The sequence below is a fragment of the Cinclus cinclus genome, chromosome 9 (genome assembly GCF_963662255.1).
Source record: "Cinclus cinclus chromosome 9, bCinCin1.1, whole genome shotgun sequence".
Taxonomy (NCBI): Eukaryota; Metazoa; Chordata; class Aves; order Passeriformes; family Cinclidae; genus Cinclus; species Cinclus cinclus.
In genome coordinates, this window is record NC_085054.1 from 2,458,609 (window position 1) to 2,478,511 (window position 19,903).

Here is a 19,903-nt window from a genome sequence, read left to right on the forward strand (position 1 = left end):
GTGTTTGTAAACAGAAGTATTACTTTCTTACACAGAGCTAAAGGTTCTCTTCTACTTCTCAAAATGAGGAATTCAAAAGAGCACAGTTTCTGAAATGGTAAATAGAAGAATAAAAAAAAAATCCCAAGATTTCATATTTGTTTGCTACAGAGAGGAGCTTGGGCTGATAATGCTGGTCAGACTGATTGTTATTTTAATATTATATTTAAATGATGTAGCCTGACTGCAAGCAACTAGTAAATACTATGGGTGCATGGTGGGAAAAATAAAATCCCTACACATACAGGTTAAAGGGTTAAAACACTGAAAATGTCCACAATAGTCTTCACTTCTGACTAAGTTAAGACAAGATGCTGAAGGGGGTCTTGAAATAAAGCTTTGGTTTTACCTTTCTATCTCCCACAAAAACCTTCTTCCTTAAACCCAAGCAATGTTCCTTTGCTCCTTGGTCCCAACGCTCGTCTCTCCCACATTTTAACATGCACATGCCTTCTCCAACTCTTCTGTAACACACCTAACAATGACTGCACTGGATGTTCATCCCTCAAATTATTTACTGTGCTCTAAGTCAAACACCTTTCAGGCCAGTTAGTCTTCCTTTAGTATATCCATTTTTGATGACTGTGTGCAAATAGGAGCTCCCAGTGCTCCAATCATGGCTGGAAGACTCTGGTTTCTTCTCAGTCCTGCCATTAGGTTGCTACCTGCATTTAAAAACCCAGCTGAGTCCTGCCTCTGCAAGCCAACGTCTGGCCTCTGATTCTTGTCATGGTTCTGTGTTTCAGGGGGCTTGATGACCCTGGCAATGCCCAGCCTCTTCAGTCTGTCCACGAGGTTCATCTTCAGCTGGCCTAGGTCTGGGACGTTACGGGAGGACTTCAGGCCACACATTTCCTGCAAGAACGTTTCTGCTGGTCGAGAAGCCAGGAAATTCTCGGAGTGATGCACTCGAGGCTCAAACAGTGGAGGGGAAGGACAAGGCGAGCGCGAAGGAGAATTTGGTGGAGTAGAAGGAATGGGAAGAGTTCGAGGGGGTTGCAGCACAGGCAGTTTTTCTAACACGGGGCTGTCGTAAACCTTGGCAGAGATGCCCCGTTCTTGCAAAAGTTTAGCCAGGCTGCTTGTGCTGCTGAAAGTAGTAGTTGAGTCTCTTCTGTTGGTGAGAAATTCTCCAATACTGAGTCTGTAAGGAATGGCTGGAGTGCTCACTACTGAGTTTCCAGTACTGCTACCAGTATTCCCCAGTGAAAATGAAGCACCCATGGAGCTGAAAGACAATAAAAATTAAACAGAGACATTTTTATACCTGGTCTTCATTTGCCTTTTAGTACACAGAAGGCTCAAGAAAAACTTTAACTATTGCTATTAGCTGTGACAGCTTCAGTACTCAGAATTATTCTGCAAAGTACCGATGAACTTACCTTCTGTGATGAACTGTACTCTATTAGATAGAATATTAATACAGTTGTCCAGTTAGTTAATAAAAAAATAGAATCAGAAAATAAATTATCATGGAATTTTTTTTCCACAATAAATATATGATACCAGGTAGCTGCTACATAAGAGTTAAAACTTACTTCAAGTTGCCTTAACCTGTTTCAAATGTCACTCTAGAGAATTGCAAGTTTCCCTTTGTAATTACAAAGGGGATCTTTTTATTAGTAAGATCCTACATGTTGCCTAACTGCCTTAGTACTTTCTAAAACTGGTCCATGTACCAAAAGCCAGAAGGGAAGTGTTTACTCCTATGCAACCACATTCAGGATGTTAGCAGTCCTCATACCTGGGAGTAACTTGGGTGACATCAGATGGGTGAAGGATCCTACAGGTAGTGAAGGTAAATGTGGAATTTGTTGAAGATAGACACTTCCCTGGATTTGAGGCTGCAATGTGAAGAATTTACATCCATTGAGGGTAAAAATAAAGACATACAAGAACGAATCAAAAGTTTAAGACAATGTTATTATCACTGCTAATTTCTGAGTTCTTTTTTCTGAAGTAAAGAACAAAAGCAGCAAAGACAGCATTACCACACAGTCAAATACTTTCCACAGAGAAAAGGACACTGCTAAATAGAATCAGGAAGAAACACTAACCAAGCTTCTTACCAGTGAGTGGTACTGCTGCTGAAGTAATAGGTGGCAGGAAAATCCCTGCCACTGGTTTTGCCAACACACATTTCTTTTCCTCTGGGAAGGACTGTTGTGCTTGAAATGTTATACCTCCTTCACCCTCTTCCTCATCATCTTCCTCCAGGTCAGAGATGTGGTGCACAGTATCATCAGACAGAGGGGTAAAGCCTTTAGTAACAACACCTGGTCTTGGGTCAAGAATGGTGCCTAGGTTGGGTCGAGCAAGCTGCTGCCAATGAAAAAGGGTCTGAGATCCTGGTGTGACAAAAGAGGAGATTCAGAGAGTAATTACCTACTACTGTATCGAGTCACAAGAATGCATTATGAAAACAAGTGCAGCTGGCTGGTGCCCATACTGTGATCCACACATCCACTGGAGGCAATGCCAAGAAGCAGCCTAACACTTAACACCCTCTAGGAAAGCCAAATAAAAAAGCGATGCTGATGAGCTCAGTGGCATGAACTGCACATCACACCCAGCTACACACACAATGATTTAGCTGGCAAATATAAAATCCTTTTCTGCTAAAGAGAGAAGGACGATCATCCTCTTACCTTCAATGGGTTTGACAATCTGCAACTTCTCTGGTAGGAGAACACGGAGATTGCTAGAGCTGGCAGAGAGATCTGTGAATTCTGAGTTTGTACTTGGGGAGAAAGAGCTTTCTGATGGTGTACTGCAGCCACTAGCCTCTTCTTTCTGCTCAGCCAGCAAATGCATTTTTCGGTCCCACTCCTCCTCAAAGAACTGCTTCTCACTCAGGTAGTTCTGACGACGCAGGGAGAGCCTGTGCAGAGCTGTGACCAGGTCATTGTCTCCAGGGGTTCCCGGCTGGCTGGGACTGTGAGCATCTCTGTGAGAAACATCAAATAACAACAGATATTAAGCCCATAAAATTAACTATTTCTTTATTACAGAAGCAGAAGTCCAGTCTGGGTTTAGTTTTGAACCAGTTCATTTCAGAAGGAGGTAACAGGCTGTGCTTCCTACTTCAAGTTCTTCTCAGAGCTGCTGCCTGGGGCCATCCGTGCGTGGCTCTCCAAGTGGTGCAAGCCAGACTGGAAGGGCTTTGCTGTCATAACAGCACTCGAGCGATTGGATCCAGGGATTGGCAACGGGGCAGGAAAGGAGGAGGAGCGGCCACGGATGATATTAGCAACCTTGACAGTGTCAAACACTCGTTTCTGTTGATCCCTGCAGAAAAGACGAGCCAACAAATGTGGTTTTCAGAAGCATGAAAGATGTAATAGAGAAAAATCTCTGAAAAACAAACTTTGAAAAGTCTGCAGAAACCTCACCCAAAAAAGATGTTCAGAAAAATATGATTGCCTAAAACACCCATGTCTTCAGTAGATCTACTCTATTAAGTATCAGAATTACCACTTCTTTAGCTGAAAGACCTGAACCTCTACTGATAACTGCTTTAGACCATTCAGAAGTATGCATTTTATTTATCTAATTTGTATATGCTTTCAGAAACACATATTTAGTTTGTTACTTCTTGGTCAGAATTATGAGATCCAGGAACAGATCTTCAAGGTTTTGAAAACTGTTATGCATCTTTCAATTATTATGTCATTTGTCCAGCAATTTTTCTATAAGCATTAAAAGGGATAAAACTATTCCTGTGCATCAGAGAACTTGGATCAAAAAATCCCACAAATTAAAGAATTAAATAATATCCTTTTAGTAATTCCCAGCTTCTTTACAGAATCAAATAAGAATAGCAGGTTTCACAATTGAAAAGGTTATCAAATACAACAAACCTTTTTTTGTTTACAATGAAAACATTATAAAGGGAATACATGCATTTATGGAGTCCCAGAAATCAGTTTCACCTTAATTAATGCAAGTCTGTGGATAAATATCAAAATAACACAGAGAGAGCTGAAAACATACTTTTGCTTGGAGAGAACAGATTCATCACCCTGACTCAATTCCTTCCGCATTGTCCCTTCAATTTCTGCTGCAAGGGAATCCTAGAGAAAAATGGAAACCATAAGAGTTGACAAATTAGATTCAAGCCTTCATTCTGACAATTTTAGCAGAAAATATCTGTAAAAATTACTTTTAACAATCTGCATTTGTTTACCCAGTATCAGTAGGCTTTGGACAAACCCTTCTGCCTCTGAAGGAAGGGCATGTGGGACAATTTTCCACCACAACTACACCCATGTGTAACCAGGATGGGTTCAGTTTTCATTAGCAACATCTGCTTTTTCTTTGTGTTTCTTGATGTACTCTGTAGATTGGTTGTTTTAGTTAAGCTACAATTTTGAGAGCACTTCTTACAAGTGTACACGAGTGATTCTGTACACACAGAGCAACCAACCAAAATCTGAAGAATTCCCAGGTATTTTGAGATGCCGTGTTTCTTAAAGAAACACTGTTGAGTTATGAAATTCATACCAACATCAAACAAGACACTAGCACAATCTGAGCATAAGCTACAGAACATGCCAATTCCCTTACTAAACAGAAATGGCATATAAAAAAGAAAAATAATTGCAGTGTCACAATATGTCAAGTGAACAGCTAAGTTCCTAATTAATTTCCTAAATTTCTCACAAGTGTACACACTGAAGAGTTGAAAAACTAATAGATCAGCTCCTCTGCCTACTTGTTATAGTTTGGGTTTGCCAATTTTAAATATATTTTCCCTTTGGTTGTGAAATAGAATTAGGAGTAAAAGCAAAGGAGGCTTAAAACTTAACATGAGAGAAAGAAAAACGTTATTAATAACACAAAGAAAAAAAAAATAAATTCAGAGGAGATCTTCAGACTACTTTCCTTCTTCCTCTTTTTTATATCTTAACAACATACAGAGACACTTCAGTCAATTCCTTGCTTAAATAATCTTTTCAGTTCACTTTAGGGAGAGGAATTTCTTTTTTTGTTATCTATAAGAATCTTTTCAAGAGAGGAAATAACCAGTTCTCTCCTGACTCCACTTTTCCATGAATAACAGCTGCCTGGGATCTGCTACCATGAAACTCTTCCCACTTCACAGCCCAGAGCTGAGTTGGGGGCCATGTTAAAAAGTCATGGGGTATTTTAAGGATGAGCTACTTAAAGGCAAAAGTTTTCTTTTGCACACTTCTCTCTGTTCATTCTTCATTCCCAGGAACAGAGATCCCCCTTTTTCCCTCGGGGTAAAGGATTTTCCAAACACTTTACACTCCACTCCACCTCCCCAATGTCTTTTTTTTTCTTTTTCTTTATGGTTTGCAATTCACAGAGGAAGTTCTCATGGAGAAAAACTTCCTAGTGTGCCCTCCCCTCAGGTGCTTCAAGGTAAAAGCAGCACACTACTACAAAGCAGTGCTGGCTGCAGCTCCTGCAAAGGCTGCTGTGCTCCTAGAGCTGCTCACTGCCACAGCTGCATGTGCCAGCTGGTGTGTGCCATGCCAGAGGTGCTGGTTACCACGGGAAATGCTCCACGGGACTGCGGGTGGCAGAGGCAAGCGACGGAGCTGGCTCTGCTGCGCAGCAACTTCACTTCTTCCTGGGACTCGTGCAACATCCCCAGACACTCCACATTCCGATCTTGCAACTCATGGAGCTGGAAGAGAAGAGAGGCCATCACACGAGCTCTTCAGAGAGAAGACAGAGTGAAACTCTGTGAACTCCTACAGTAGCCTAGAATGGCTGACTCAACGCTTCAAGGTTCTTCCTGCTGCAGGGCAAGTGCCCACAGCTGGAATGGACAACGGTCAGCCCAGCACCCCTAGTGGTTTTAGTGAAAAAGCACAAAGATTCAAAAAGAGGAAAAAGTATGACAAAATTCAAAGGAAAATGCATTGAAAAAAATGCAAATACACTAACTATTGATGCAAAAGAAGCAAAAAAAAAGAGAACTGCCTTAAAATCTAGTGAGTCACAGTACTATTGATATAATCAATAACATTCACACAAAAGCACTCTCTCATAACTAAGAATAGTAAGACCTCCCTATTTTTAAAACACACTCCTTGCCTTTAATACTCCTGTGAATTGAAGAATATTTGTGTAGGCTTAAGTAAAATAATTATTCTTTTCCTCCGATCATACGACTCAACACAGTGAAAGATTAAAATACTGCATAAGCAAAAAGCAGTACTTCCCACTCCCTCCCTGTTTTCTTTCTCCTGTATTCTATCCCAAATATTTATCTAAATGTATGTTACAGAACTCTTAAGTACCTCTGCTGTTAGTTGTCTCTGAGCATCTTTGGAGGCTTGTAAGTGAAGTTTCAGCTCCTCCTTCTCAATCACATTCTGAAAGCACAAAAAGATGCTCATCATTTTCTCAGGTGATTTCCCCAAGAGACTGATCCTCTGCCAGACTTTCCTGGAACAGCCACTCTCTTGCAACCCTGTGGCTTGCCAAGTCAATTTTTGCCTGCTGTAAGCACTGGCATGCACATGCTGCATGCCACCTGCATGCACATGGACACTTCATCAGCATTCCCTTACTTCTTTGAGTTTATGTTGAAGATCAACAATCTGAGACAAAAGGGATGAGATCTCTTCCTGGTAACGAATCACCTCCTCACTCTTCTCTGACAACTCCTCTGTTATCCTGGAAATCTGAGCATTTGTTTGCCCTACAACACACAAAAGGAACTTAGTTGAAACCTTCTCCCACAAAAAAACAAACACAAAACAAAACAAAACCAAACCTAAGGATGAGTTAAAGTCAACAACAAACTGCAAAACCACCAATATTCTTTGGAAATCAATTCATAGTACTCAAAAAATAGGTGCCTTAGAACATCCATAAGCAAAAGACTAACAGCAGGGAGGAGGAAGAAAAAGAGTTAATTTCAAATGCACAAATGCATGTTTCTTAATGTGTAATATATTAAGAACTAAGCATGCAGAATCTGAAATACACATGACCAGTATGTGAAATGACCACAGTAAAACAATTTCAAATGACATAACAAAGCATTATCAAGGCCAGACTTGGAATATGCTGGAAAAGTCTGGGTCTGAATTAATCTTGTTATTAACAACCATTGTAAGCAAAGGCATTTTGTCAAACCTTCTGAACTGTAATATACTCTCTTGATCCTGGTCAGTATTTTTCCCCAAATTCCCCAAAGATCCACTGAATACAACTCCCCGATTCTACTTTTTTTCTTTTAGCAAGCACTTCACAAAGTGAGATGACAAAGCAACTCCAAGAACTGAAACATTTTAAGCAGTCAGCCTTGTTTGTACACTTGCCCTGAAAGCATTGCAAAGTCCTAAGAAAGTCTGATCAATCTTGCATAAAGATCACACTACAACTTCAGTGCTTGTACCTCACACATTTACTGCAGAACAAGGCCCTGCTTATGGACCTGTGGGCACTTAAGCTTCTTCCTGAAAATGCAAATTTTAAAGCTGTAGGCAACACAGCTTTAGAAGATTCTTTCTGTGAGTTTAAACTACCTAGCATGCCTACTCATGCTATAGAATTGAATAAAAAAGTGAACTCACACACATTCTCACAGAAGGAAAATAGGAGAGCATATTTGAACTAACTCCTATTTGCCAAAGATGGGTATTTTCTCAGCAGGATCAGAGTAAATTAACCAACTAAGTATCAATTCATAGTGTTTTATGGCCATCTGTAAGAAAAATAAAGCAGCAACCCAGCCTTCTTTATGGTGGTTGTATAGAAAAAAATCATCTTCAATATAATTTAAGGTTATTATGCACAAAGGAAGTAGTACACATCAAATGACTACAGATAAAAAAAGGGTATTGTTCTTTATTGTTTCAGAATACTTGGCATGCATTTATAAGAGTAGCTGCAATTTCTTTGCAAATAAGCAGTCGCCAAGGCAAACACAAACAACTGCTCTAGACAAATAAAGCCACTTGTTCATTTAAATGCTTTGGTTCAAAACATGTATTTTAAAACAAACTTGTTCATAGTTTTAAGAGTCTATACACTGACCCATTTCAGTGGTAAGTGTGCTGAATATACAAGAAGAGTATTTTGTTGACTTTCTAGTGTCTATAGGCTTCAGTTTAGGAAGTTTGTGGGCATTACCTTTTGTGTTCATTTTGCCCTTGTAAACATGACACGCACAGCTGAATTTAAATGCCAGAGTGAAACTTGATGAAATACAGAAACAGCCTTGCACCTGGGCAAAGGGCAAGACCTCAAAGATTGGCATAAATTACTGAAGCTCATTTTTGGATTCAGGGTTAACTAAGAAGGTGTAGGCACTACGTATATCACCTGCCATCCTGCAAAATACAGCCTGGATACTCACGGAGTTCTTTGACACAGTCATTGACCAGCTGCTGTTCCTTCTCTTCGTACGTAATGGTTTCTGACTTCAGATGGCAAGCCTTTGAGAAAAATCATTCATTTATCAAACACCATTTCAGTTTAACTATAATGTTAAAAGTTTTTACTTCTAAAATTCTTGCAACTAAAGATTCTCCCCTCTCTCTTAAAAAAATTCTGTGCAACTGTGTTTTCCACCATAACCTGTTTCCCAGAATTTTACAGGTGGTTTGAGTAAAAGACAGAGCGACACACATGAACAAAGCCTGGTCTCTTGGCTCCAATAAAAAATTGTTGCACAAAGATATAACTTGGTAGGAAAAGTGAACCAAGAGAGAAATCAGGAATAAGCAATTTAATTTGCTTCAAAAGACTTAAGTTAAAAAAATACTTGAAAACTGACTGATGTTAGCCAACTCTCTTATGGCACTGAAAAGCTCTTGGTAGAACAGCTTTTCTCCATATTCCCAACTTGTCTATTTAGACTAAATTTTCTGGGCCAGAGACTGGGTATCACAACATATCTAAACAATATGAAGCACTCCAGATTCACACTTCTCTTTAGATTGTGAAGATAGCAATATCAAACTTAGCACAGGTAAGTCTATACTCAGGGCTGTTTGCCAGTGAGGGACTCACACTGTAAAACTCAGCAAATAGTTTTAAAGATTATCCCAGCAAACAGTACACTTACACAAGTACAGGCAAATACACTTCTTTACATAGTGCTGTCACATGAAAAGAAATAAAAAAGCAAATAGAGGCTCATTGTAATTGAGACTATTTCAAGTCACTGAAGGTTGTGTTACATCACAGAATGATTAAGCCCTGGCTGGTCTGTAAACTTGTGCAATCATACACAGGCTTAGGAGCAAAATAAAGGCAATCTGATCTCTTCCTTAGCCTACAGCATTACTAACATATCCAGTTGGTTTTGGGGAGTTTTAGGAAGAATGTGCATCTCAAGCTGAGTATTTTGGAGACAAGAAAAGGGCAGAAGTGTATTTTGTTGACATTAAAGGAATCTAGTCTAGTACTGGTATAAAAAGCTTATATTGGGAAAGGCTCACATTAAAAAAAATATCAGAACACCACACACACACACACACACACACACACACACACACAGTACAACCCTCACCTTTCTTACAAACAACACCCCCTTTTCTTAAAGGCAACAAAAAGAACCCAGCTTTAAACAACGTCCTATTTTACAAGTTCCACTCTTCACTACCAAAGACAAGACACTGCATCCACAGATTGCAATTCTTGGAACTTTTGCTGTTGGTTCCATTTTATAGCCATTTTTTGTCTGGCCATTTAGTCTTTATCCTTCTAATGGCACATCTAGTGCCTGAGTTTTACACACACGAGAGACCAGTTAAAATAGAGAAACTAATCACACAGTCATAACTAAGTGTGTCTTTAAAATAATTTAACTGGAAGCTTATTAACCCTTAAATATCTTCCGACAAAAACAATGGCAACAGAACGGAATTCCCCAAATACTCCTGCTCAGAGTATTGCAGCCAGATTTATAAGAGAACAACTTGCTTGAGCTTGAGGGCCTGATGTGTCCAAGTATTTTTGCTGGGTGCTTACGTACGTTCCCATGCTTTTTCATGTATCCCAGTTGCACTGAGAACAGACTGCTAGAGAACTCTGGAGCAATGAAGGAAACAGAAGGATGCGGGCATGGAGGGAAAGTGCTCGGGAATGATTTGCATACAGTGACACAAAATCCACACGTGCTCCATGAGAAACCCTGACGCTGGGTTTTGAACACCCTGATTTGTTTCCCACCCAGCACTTACAGCACATGCTGTCAGTGGATGTACTGTCCTGGTTTACAATACAACATACATATTCTATTACCATCTGAGAAGAGTGATCATCCTTATCTCTGTGGGAAATGTCTTCTGTTGATGGGCCATTGAGTCCTACTGTATAACTGATAAGATTACATCATCCCACTGGGAGATGCTCCAGCCAGGAGGACCAGCCAAGCCTTTCCTACCTAGATAAAAACTGAGGTTTAGAACGCCAAAGGCAGCCTTTTTCCACTGGATTCCAGAGGAAGAACCAGGTTTTTATCCACATCATCGCTGGACCCTTTGGAGGAAAACTGCACCAGCACCCTGACTGACAGGGTATCAGGTCGTATTCTGACTCTGTCAGTGGTTTTACTTTTATTATTGCATGTATTTTGTTTTTTCTTTTTTTTTTCTCTTCACTATTAAAAATTGTATTACTGACTTGAAGCCTCACTGGTTTTGCTTTTCAAACCAGTACACGTACCTTGGACCGCAGAGCCAGGTTCTCCTCCTCCAGCTCCCGGAGTTTATCCTGCAGCACATCCAGCTGCAATGGATCGTGGCAGGCCGTGAAGGACTCGTTGAACCGCAGGGGTGTGGAACAGCTGGAATCCGTCTCGCTCTCCTCGGAAGCGATGGAAACAATACGGAGCAGGTCATCCTTCTTTGACAGCTCATGCTGCAGCTGGTTAACCTAGGGCAAGTGAAGATCACCACCACGTGAAATGCACTTCACAGATGCAATATCATACAGTGCTATTTATGCAGCCTCTAGAACATCGCTGCTCCTGAATAGCTCACACCTCCATCTATTTCACAGGAGTTTGCAAAATCATTATTTTACCACTGCAAGGGAGACCGAAAATTCAAGACACCACAAAAATGAACAACAGAACCTACTTTTAAAATAGTTTACTGCAAAATCATTTTCCAGCTGCCTTGATATATTACTTCATTTCAACATGCTAGCTATCATTTTGATTATGACCATTACTCTGAACTGTTGAGCTCCTGAAGAAAGGGATTGAGCAACAACTATTTACAGGTACAGAGTGGTACCCTCCAGCCTGCACATTAGATGAGCCGTAGGACAATTAAAAACAAAAGTAGAGACAGATCTCGTTAAGATAAAGTCTATTTTGCCTCTCTACATTTTTTATGAATATCTAAGCTTATGCTGTCCTACAGCTGATTATGAGGACATCCTTGTTACCAGCAGACTTTCATACAAGCAGCTGAATCCATTTCACTGTAGCTTACACTACATCTGTTGACCACAGGGTTATTTGTTAACTATTTAATTCTTTTTATAAGAAAGAAAAACAAAGAAAAGGTTAGATCAAGAGAATTACAGGAAGATCTGAAGATCTTGATCAGAATTTACTTTTCATTAAATTTTATTTATTCATTTGTTTACTCTCAGTGTAAGCACCCCATTAACCAGCTCATTTTCTGTTTCCTCACCTGTGAAGCTGTTATGTAGCAAGTCATGTCAGACACAAATCCCTTATTTTGACTTATATTAGTCCACTTTTAGTTTAACTGTGGGAAATCAGACTGATGGTATGATATCTACCTAATGATATCTAACATGCTCATAATTTCTCAGTAATTACAATATGTTGTTTTCATATACAGTTCCTGGACTGCAAAAAAGTGATTGAACAATGATTAGGAGAATGACATCTAAGCATACTTCTGTAGTCTGAACACCCCTTTCACTAAGAAATTATGTATTTCTATTAATCCTCTTACCACCATAAGAAATGGGGGGAAAAAATGGAAAAAAAACCCCTAAATAAAGGGAAAAAAAGAAAGAAAAACCACTTACTCTGTCTAGAGTTTGACCTAACTGTTCTTCCAGTGCTTCATTCTGTTCCATCAACAGATGGTTTCGCTTAAGGAGGGCTTGTCCAATTCGTGCTGCCAGTTCCAGGTCCCGATCTTTCTGCTCACAAAATGAGAAAAAATGCTTCCTTTTGATCATGTAAGGTTTAAATTCAAAGAAGCTTTAGATTCTCCCAGATATTGCCCAATGCATCACCGCTCTGAGATCCCACTTCACTCTCAAATGGATCAACACTGTTAGGAAATTCTTAATGCTTCATCACTTGGGTCCAGAACACATCCATAACCGTGTTTTTTGATACAGCATATTCTCTCCCACAGCCATTTGAAATAACAGGAGGGGAAAGCACCAAACCTGGGGACAGTTTTGGGTTTTGTGCTGAGTACAAAGATTATGCGGGGTCTGTTGAATCACACACACACACACACACACACACACACACACACACACACACACAATCATATTTATTTAGGCCTGTGGCCTTCCCAGTGATGCCTTCTCCAGAACAGACTGCTCAGCTTAAACAGTGGTGAAAGGGTAGAAGCAGAAAAGCAACAGGAAATCAGAAGAAAGCTCTCTCTTTCTTATACTCACTGATTTCATGGATACCCATAGTTTGGTTAAATTTTGTTTCTGAGGTGGTGCAAGCAAAAGGGCAGCTTCTCATTACCCATGTGTTTGATAAGCAGGTCTTGAAGATAACTGAATCGAAATGATCAGCAGCTGAACAAAACCCTCCCTCAAATACATTCCCTCAACTGTACTAACACAGAGTGACAGAGACAAGCATACCTCAGCCAGCAGACGTTTGACCATGTCAGCTTCACTGTAGTCTTTCTGCTCCACGTTATCTGTGCCAAGAACTGAAGAGAGACAAACATGCTTATTTTATTGAAGGAAAGACAAGCAGACTGTGGGGAGTGGGAGAGCTGAACTCAGAGGATGGTGTTTATATACAAATACAGTACTCGGCTGATGAGGCTAGCAGAGGCTAAGAAAACAGATCTTTGACTTCAGAAATGGGAAACAATACTCATTTGGGAGACTGATAAATGAGGCACTGAACATTTACACCTTTCAGCAATGCTAACTAACACTTGAGCTGCTCACACATCCCTCAAATTTAGAAAAAGGAGAAAAACCTCTTAAGAGCAACTTTTTGAATCCAGCTAAGAATTGAATCCTGCAGCCTGCTGGGGAGAAGAGAAAGAGTATATTGGAGCATATCCAAATATAGTTGAACACATACTTTAACCCTGAAGCAAAATTCCCACTGGGTTGTGCAACAGCTATATATAGGAAGTATGGAGAACCCTGAGACTAGTAATGAAAATGCATTTATTAAGGGCTTGATCATCTTGGAAACAATTAAAAAGAAATGAGATAATGTATGTCTGCACTTCAGATGTAGCAGTAAATGCTATCTTAGTAATCAAGTGACTCCAATATTTGAAGAGTTTGTTAAGCTACTTAAAAACTGAGAAACAGTAGGATTAGGAAAACAGGACTGAGCGAGGAATAAGCAAAGCATGAAGAATTTGTTGATGACACCTCTGAAGAAAACATAGTGCTAAAACTGCAAAGCATTGGTCTGCTCATGTCTTGATAAAAAGATGGTAGTAACAAAGGCATCTTAATTACCTTGTGCAAATTTGTGAGATCCATCCAAGGAGGAGGAAGGAAGTTCAATAAGAGCTAGAGTGACAGATAATGAAAGATATGGAGGGGGAAAAGAGAACAAAGAGGAGAAAGAATTAAAATGTAAGGAAATAGATGATTTTCTGCCATGCATCTACTACCATCAAAAAATAAATGCATGTGCAAACATAGTTTTTACACTATTAACGCTTTCTTAGACCTTTTAGGGAGCCATTTAAACATAATTTCCTACAGAAGCAGAATTATACATCTCTATCACATTATGAATGTTTGTGCTAATCTCAACAGCAATTTGCTATTTTTGCTTTATCAAGTCAGGATTATTAAAGTGAAGAAGGCAGCAATATAAATTTCAAAATTACAGAAGTATCTGCTTCAGCTGAAGGTTCAAGTTAACCTGTTTCAAAACTAATTCCTGAACTATTCCTGACCATCACTGAACCAGAAAATGAGATTACTATGGATTTGATCTCAAGATTTCCTTCATTCTTTTACCTTGTTTAAATCTCATTCTTACTCTGAATACAGAGTGTATTGATTATCAGTTCTTTTCTTTGTTTTGTTGATGACTGCAGACTTAGTTATGAGATAGCAAAGTGGCAATCTAAAATGCACACTTTATTTATGTATGTTTTATAAGCTGTCTATACCCTTTACATACATATTGCCCACGATTAACCTTTTAAAGCGTAACACTACAGCTATGCTAAGATCAAAACCAAGCTGCATTTTAGTAACAAATACTGTTCCTCAAAAAGCTTAAAAGAAAAACACATCAAAGTAACAAACCCAATGTTTTTCATCAGGTAGACATAAAAGCCCCACACATGCTGTTTAAGCATGCAGGAGCTTTGAGCTTATAGCACTGTCACTTAATAACTGTATTTCTAAGCAGGGAAAAAACCAGAAACTGTCCACTAAATTTAAAGTATGTATCTATCAGTAGCATAAAATGCATTTGGAAGAAAATTATACTGCACTACTTGGTTACTGATACTGGCTGCTGAAAGGGGACTCCAAACTCATCTAGCTTATCAGTATTTTGAAAATTCACTGCACATATATAACTAAATTACAGCCATTACAGGCAGAATATTATAGCCAGCTCTCCTGTGATAACTGTTCCTAGCAGATGATTTCAAGTCATAAGTTTCTATCCAGTCCCTTTAATAAAAATTTACACTAATTCCATACAAGGTTACTCAGGTAGGTAAGTTCCTAAAATCAAGAGCAAACATCTTTACTCCGATAACTGAAATCACAGAACCAACAGCTTTGAAACTTACAGTTCTATATAAATTTCATTATTTTCACTCAGTACAAGATCAAAACTATACAGTTTATTAGAATTCTCCCTTGAGATCACATGCACATGCAATACTCACCTTGCCAAATGAAAGCTGCAAGCAACTCTTCATTTTGGTTAAAATTCTTGTTACGTTGTGCCATAACCCTTTATTCACACATACAAAGTAGGTCCAAAGAGAGATCTTTTGTAATTCAGAATTTATGCTGGCACAATTGAAGCAGAAAATATTCTTTCACCTCACTGAAAACACTGCCAGAGTGAACCTAACTGGTTATGGGATGGACCTTCTTATAGGCAGCAGCAGCCATAAAAAGAGGAGGAGCTCAGGTGCAATAGCTGCTGTGTTCTTTTAGGGCTTTTTTTCTCAACTACAAATCCACTCAAACCATATATTTAGCATTCTCTCTTGGAAAAAGTTATAAAAATGTTTCCATACATATACAGGGGGAAGAAGACACACAGCTAAAACCCCATGTCATATTTATTCCCAACTCCAGGCAACAAACAGAAATGAAAATTTCACCTAACAAGTTATTCAACAATAATTATAACCAGAATTTTATTTATATCTGTATTTGTCTGGGACCTTCCCAGCATGCCCCTATAGGTTACTAGTCTCAAAAAAGCTACTATGATTTCAAGTGTAACCAATGTTTGGACAATTTCTAGGAGAAACACAAACCATATTTATCTTGAGTTTATATGACTTAGCAATTATAAAAGCGTTCTTAAATTATACAAAAATTAGTTTTGTATGTTAAACTTAACAGTTATCTCTTTTAAATCAGTTTCATTGTTACAATAAAATGTTTCTAACTTAAAAAACTGCTTAAAGAACTCCTACAAGCAGTTTACTGTTTTCACAAGACACCTTCTCTATTTGAAAAGAACTTCCCTCTGTGAGAAATAGGAACACAGCCCGTTCTGCAGTACCTTGACAGCCAAATAATACATAACAGGCTTCATGAAAACTGTTGATAAAACCCCTCCCTCTCCCCACAGGCTAAAAATGCAAGCTCACAGTGACTGAAGGTCCTTCAGAGCCCTGTGCTTCGTCACACAGGTGAGGTGCTGAGCTGTGCTGAGCAGAAAGCTTCAGTAGAGCCACGTTTCATGCCAAGCTCCATTCAGCACAGATAGACTCTGATCCCACTTCTTTATAATTAACACTTAGAGGCAAGTACACACCCCACCAACTACACAACTGCTTCCAGTGAACCACAAAAGCATTCACTTGACTATAAAATCGTTTATGCTTGCAATATTATTGTCAGAAACAGACTGAGCAATAAACATTAAGCAGCTTTCCAATTACTTCCCACAGTTAAAAGAGTTTGAAGCCTGCAAGGTCAACTCATAGCAAGATCACTCCAAATTGCTGAGTACTGCATTCTTTGGGAGGTAATGTTTCTGTCTTTCTTACTCCTTTGCTATGCACTCTCAGGAAACTTAAACTACAAAGAACAATGATAAAAAAGAAACCCTCTTAGAGTTGACATGTACAAGGAAGAGGTAATCATTACAGATTGTATATAAACAACAAGTTCACTCTTCTATGTGATTTGTTCCAAAAGTTCAAAATACAGAAGAAACAGGACTTCCCCATTTCTCTCAGGAGATTACAATGCATTCTCCTCACATGAAAACACTTAGGAGACTACAGCCAAGTAAATGTTCAGTTTATTTGGTAACTTTCTATACATTTGCTTTTCAACATATTAAAGATTTCTTCATGTGATTGCAGCAAGCAGTCCATTTTCTTCTTAATTATTTGACAGGTTTAGGAGTAAGTAATTTAGTATTTTCAGAACTGGAAAGCAGTGATCAACGTTGATCTAGTACCCACCTATCTGCCATTCATTCCTTTTCTCTCTCCAGAAGAAACCACTGATGGCATTTCACAAACATCGCTAATGCAAAACGTCAGGGGAACATCACCAAATCAACCACACCACCATTACCATTCCTGAAAAGAGAGCTGCTGCACACTCACACCTCTTGTATTACATACATCTCTTCTAGCACAAATCTTTGTATCCATATTTTTATCTTCAATATTTGGGGAAATAAATACCGACTCACTCATGTAACGGAAGGAGTTCTCCTCACGAGCTGGAGCAGCGATCTCCGGCAGCCGGCCATGGCAAGCCGTGGGCTGAATCCAGTCTGGATTTTCATACAGGTACAGAGAATCCACTCGTAACTTGTAATCTGGCAACTGTTCTTCCAGCATGCTCACCAACTCCACCTCAGGAAGGTCCTCATTGGAGCAGCCATCTGAGAGTAAATGCCAGTAACAGTGCACTGTTCAATACATGTAAAATTTAATAGCGTTGCTACAGTACTAGACATTTTAGGTACTACAAAATACTTCATAAATCTTCAATAGATTTGGAAGTAATTATTCTGTACCAGACAAAACACCAAAATACTTACAGAATCAACACTTGATTTATACGGCAATACTTGTAAGTTCCTTACCCCCAGCTGACCCCAAAATTTTCTGAAAAGATGGTATACTGTGTCCCTCCAACTTCCTGAATATAATGTATGTAATGAGTCCCAATTTCTGTATCTTCCTCATTGAGCTAAAACACAAACCTACATTTCACCAGCTACCGATTTCCTAAATTTTCATTGACTATTCATAGTTGTTACACTTCCCTTTTCTGAAGGAAAGTCACATTTTTCTTGTTCTTCTGTTTTATGCATTGGTTTCATAATGAACATAGATGTAAACAATCTTAAAAAGTAAGTAAAATCAACGGAATACTACTTTGAAAAAAAAAACAGTACACAATTGGTAAAATATCAATGGTATGCAATAATTATCTTTGCAAGATTCCCACTTAAGAAGAATACTATCTCAATGGAAAAAACACCAATGTTGACTAGTGACAGTGAGAATTTTACAAACAGTATTTTAGAGTGCACACTGACTTTACGAACAACTCAAATGGACTCACTGTTCTGGTTCCTCTGCAATATCACATAATCAGTACAAAGAATGTGAAACGTAAGCTTGCACTCAGGTTGGTGCTTTATGACATGTTAGACACACTCAAGATTTGTAATAGTAATTCTTCAACTTACCAGGGATGCTCTCCAAGCCCCTGGGATCAAAACTCATGAGTCCTTCCTTCACAGTTCACTTCCTTGGAAAGATCATTCTGTAATCAAACTGTGCACCATTCCTCTATTGCTTTGGTAAAAAGATGGCTTTGGATTAGACACAGAGTAAGTGAGAGCCATCAAGCCACAGAGACTCACAAATCTGGCATCAATTCACTTCTGTAGGCTGGTCATACTCCAGATCTGCCATCTTCGGACATATCTATTTCATCTGGGCTTCTACTGATCAGCAGAAGTATTTCATGTAAGCTTCACCAGCTTCTCAGCTCACCCATCGCCTAAAAATAAAACGAAGAGAATGCCGAAGTTTAACAGATTTCACTCTTTCAAAGGAGACAGGTAAATTGCTGTGACTTTGTCTCTTTCAGTCTGAATTTCCCCTATGCACTATAATTATTAGGGAAAAAAAAAAGGCAAACAAGCATTCAATTCATCTTCTTTCATATAATATTTAGTGTCATTCACTGAATATTAGGTCATTCACTGAAATGAGGCATTTCCTTTTTAAGCTAACAGACACAGCTCAAACTAAACAGACATTTTCTTCAGGCCACTACATCTATTTAAAGTGATGGATTCTAAAGGCAGGATTTTAAAAACATCACCTTTAACATGTCAATTGTTAAAAAAAAAAAAGTTTTATACAACTGTTTGCTTGAGTCTCTTTTTCTTTAGGAGTCTGTTAATTAAAAATTGGATCTATCAGAAATTTACTTTGTGGATCATGATAAAATTTGTGTTTTCTCTTCAGTAGGGACTCATGTAAACCAGAAAATGAAATTACTGTGACTGATTCAGATAATCTATCAGAAGAGCTTAGTAGAGTAAAAATATACTTTTCCTTTGCCAAGACTGATTAATCACCTTCCATATAAAACAGTAGTTCTGGATGACAGAAAGATACAAAACTGAAAACAAGTCTCCTTTTCCCTCCTCTGGAATTCAGTTAACATAAAATTCTCTTAAAATCTTACACTATTTAAAAATTTGCTCTTAAGAGTTTCCCCAAGATCTCCAATCATCAAGCACAACAATTAGAGGTTTGTTTTGCTGTCTGTAGCAACTTCTCATTTGACAAGATTAAAATGGACAGCGCAGGAGCTTTTTAAAGCAAGCCTGGAGCCTGGCAGTTCATCTGCTTGTAGACTTTGGCAGGAGATCAAAAAAGAACTTTCTTCCATTAAGGTCAGCTCATACTTGTGAGCAGTATCTTCTTGTTTTGTGATTCATTCCTCTATGTATGTACTCTGCTTATCAGTTGTAATTATTATGCATATTGAACACTTAAGAAAAAAGAAAAACTTGAGATTTCAGAAACATTTTCTATCTGAATGTACAGATGCTTCTAGCACTTCTAAAGTTTTGTTGTTTTTTTTCCCCAGAGGCTGTTTTTTAAATGGATTGCTGAAAATCATGAGTTATACATACCCCTGTTTCTAAAACAACTTAATAAAGAATAATAAAAGACATTTAAGAAGACTGCTGTAGATCCACACATGCAAATGACTTTATTTTGTAATAAGAAGAGTCACTAAACAGCTAGAGAAAGTACAGCAGCATAGTAACTCAACCTTTTTTCTTTGATTTTTAAAAATGTAAAAATGAATGCTGCTACTTCACAAGATTGGTTTTAATCTCTGAGAGCAAATGAGAAGCACTATTTGTTGCAGGTCAATCTCAGTTCAGCCAAAGAGAGGAAGAAAAATAAATTTAAAAAGTGATTTGGCTAAATGTATTCTA

At 38.6% G+C, this 19,903-nt stretch overlaps 1 protein-coding gene across 1 annotated transcript; it reads right to left on the reverse strand.

Annotated features, from left to right (window-relative positions):
* Nucleotides 1–573: 573 nt before the first annotated feature.
* TRAK2 (trafficking kinesin protein 2) lies at nt 574–18,311 on the reverse strand. The gene is made up of 15 exons (XM_062498632.1): nt 18,125–18,311; nt 17,114–17,308; nt 12,856–12,926; nt 12,046–12,162; nt 10,699–10,908; nt 8,384–8,462; nt 6,588–6,718; nt 6,315–6,389; nt 5,558–5,695; nt 4,033–4,112; nt 3,124–3,327; nt 2,688–2,986; nt 2,109–2,387; nt 1,784–1,889; nt 574–1,267 (listed from the first exon to the last, which is right to left on the reverse strand). Exons 1-15 carry the CDS (start codon nt 18,159–18,161, stop codon nt 589–591), a joined length of 2,700 nt encoding a protein of 899 aa, XP_062354616.1. The 5' UTR covers nt 18,162–18,311; the 3' UTR covers nt 574–588.
* Nucleotides 18,312–19,903: the final 1,592 nt, after the last annotated feature.

Excerpts from the sequence above, each read along its gene's own strand:
- TRAK2 (XM_062498632.1), bottom strand. The coding sequence starts at position 18,161 with ATGAGTTTTGATCCCAGGGGCTTGGAGAGCATCCCTG. Across the intron at positions 8,463-10,698 it reads ACCTGGCTCTGCGGTCCAAG|GCTTGCCATCTGAAGTCAGA; the intron begins GTACGTGTACTG and ends TTTTTCTCAAAG. Across the intron at positions 3,328-4,032 it reads TCTGTTCTCTCCAAGCAAAA|GGATCAACAGAAACGAGTGT; the intron begins GTATGTTTTCAG and ends TCTTTTCTGCAG.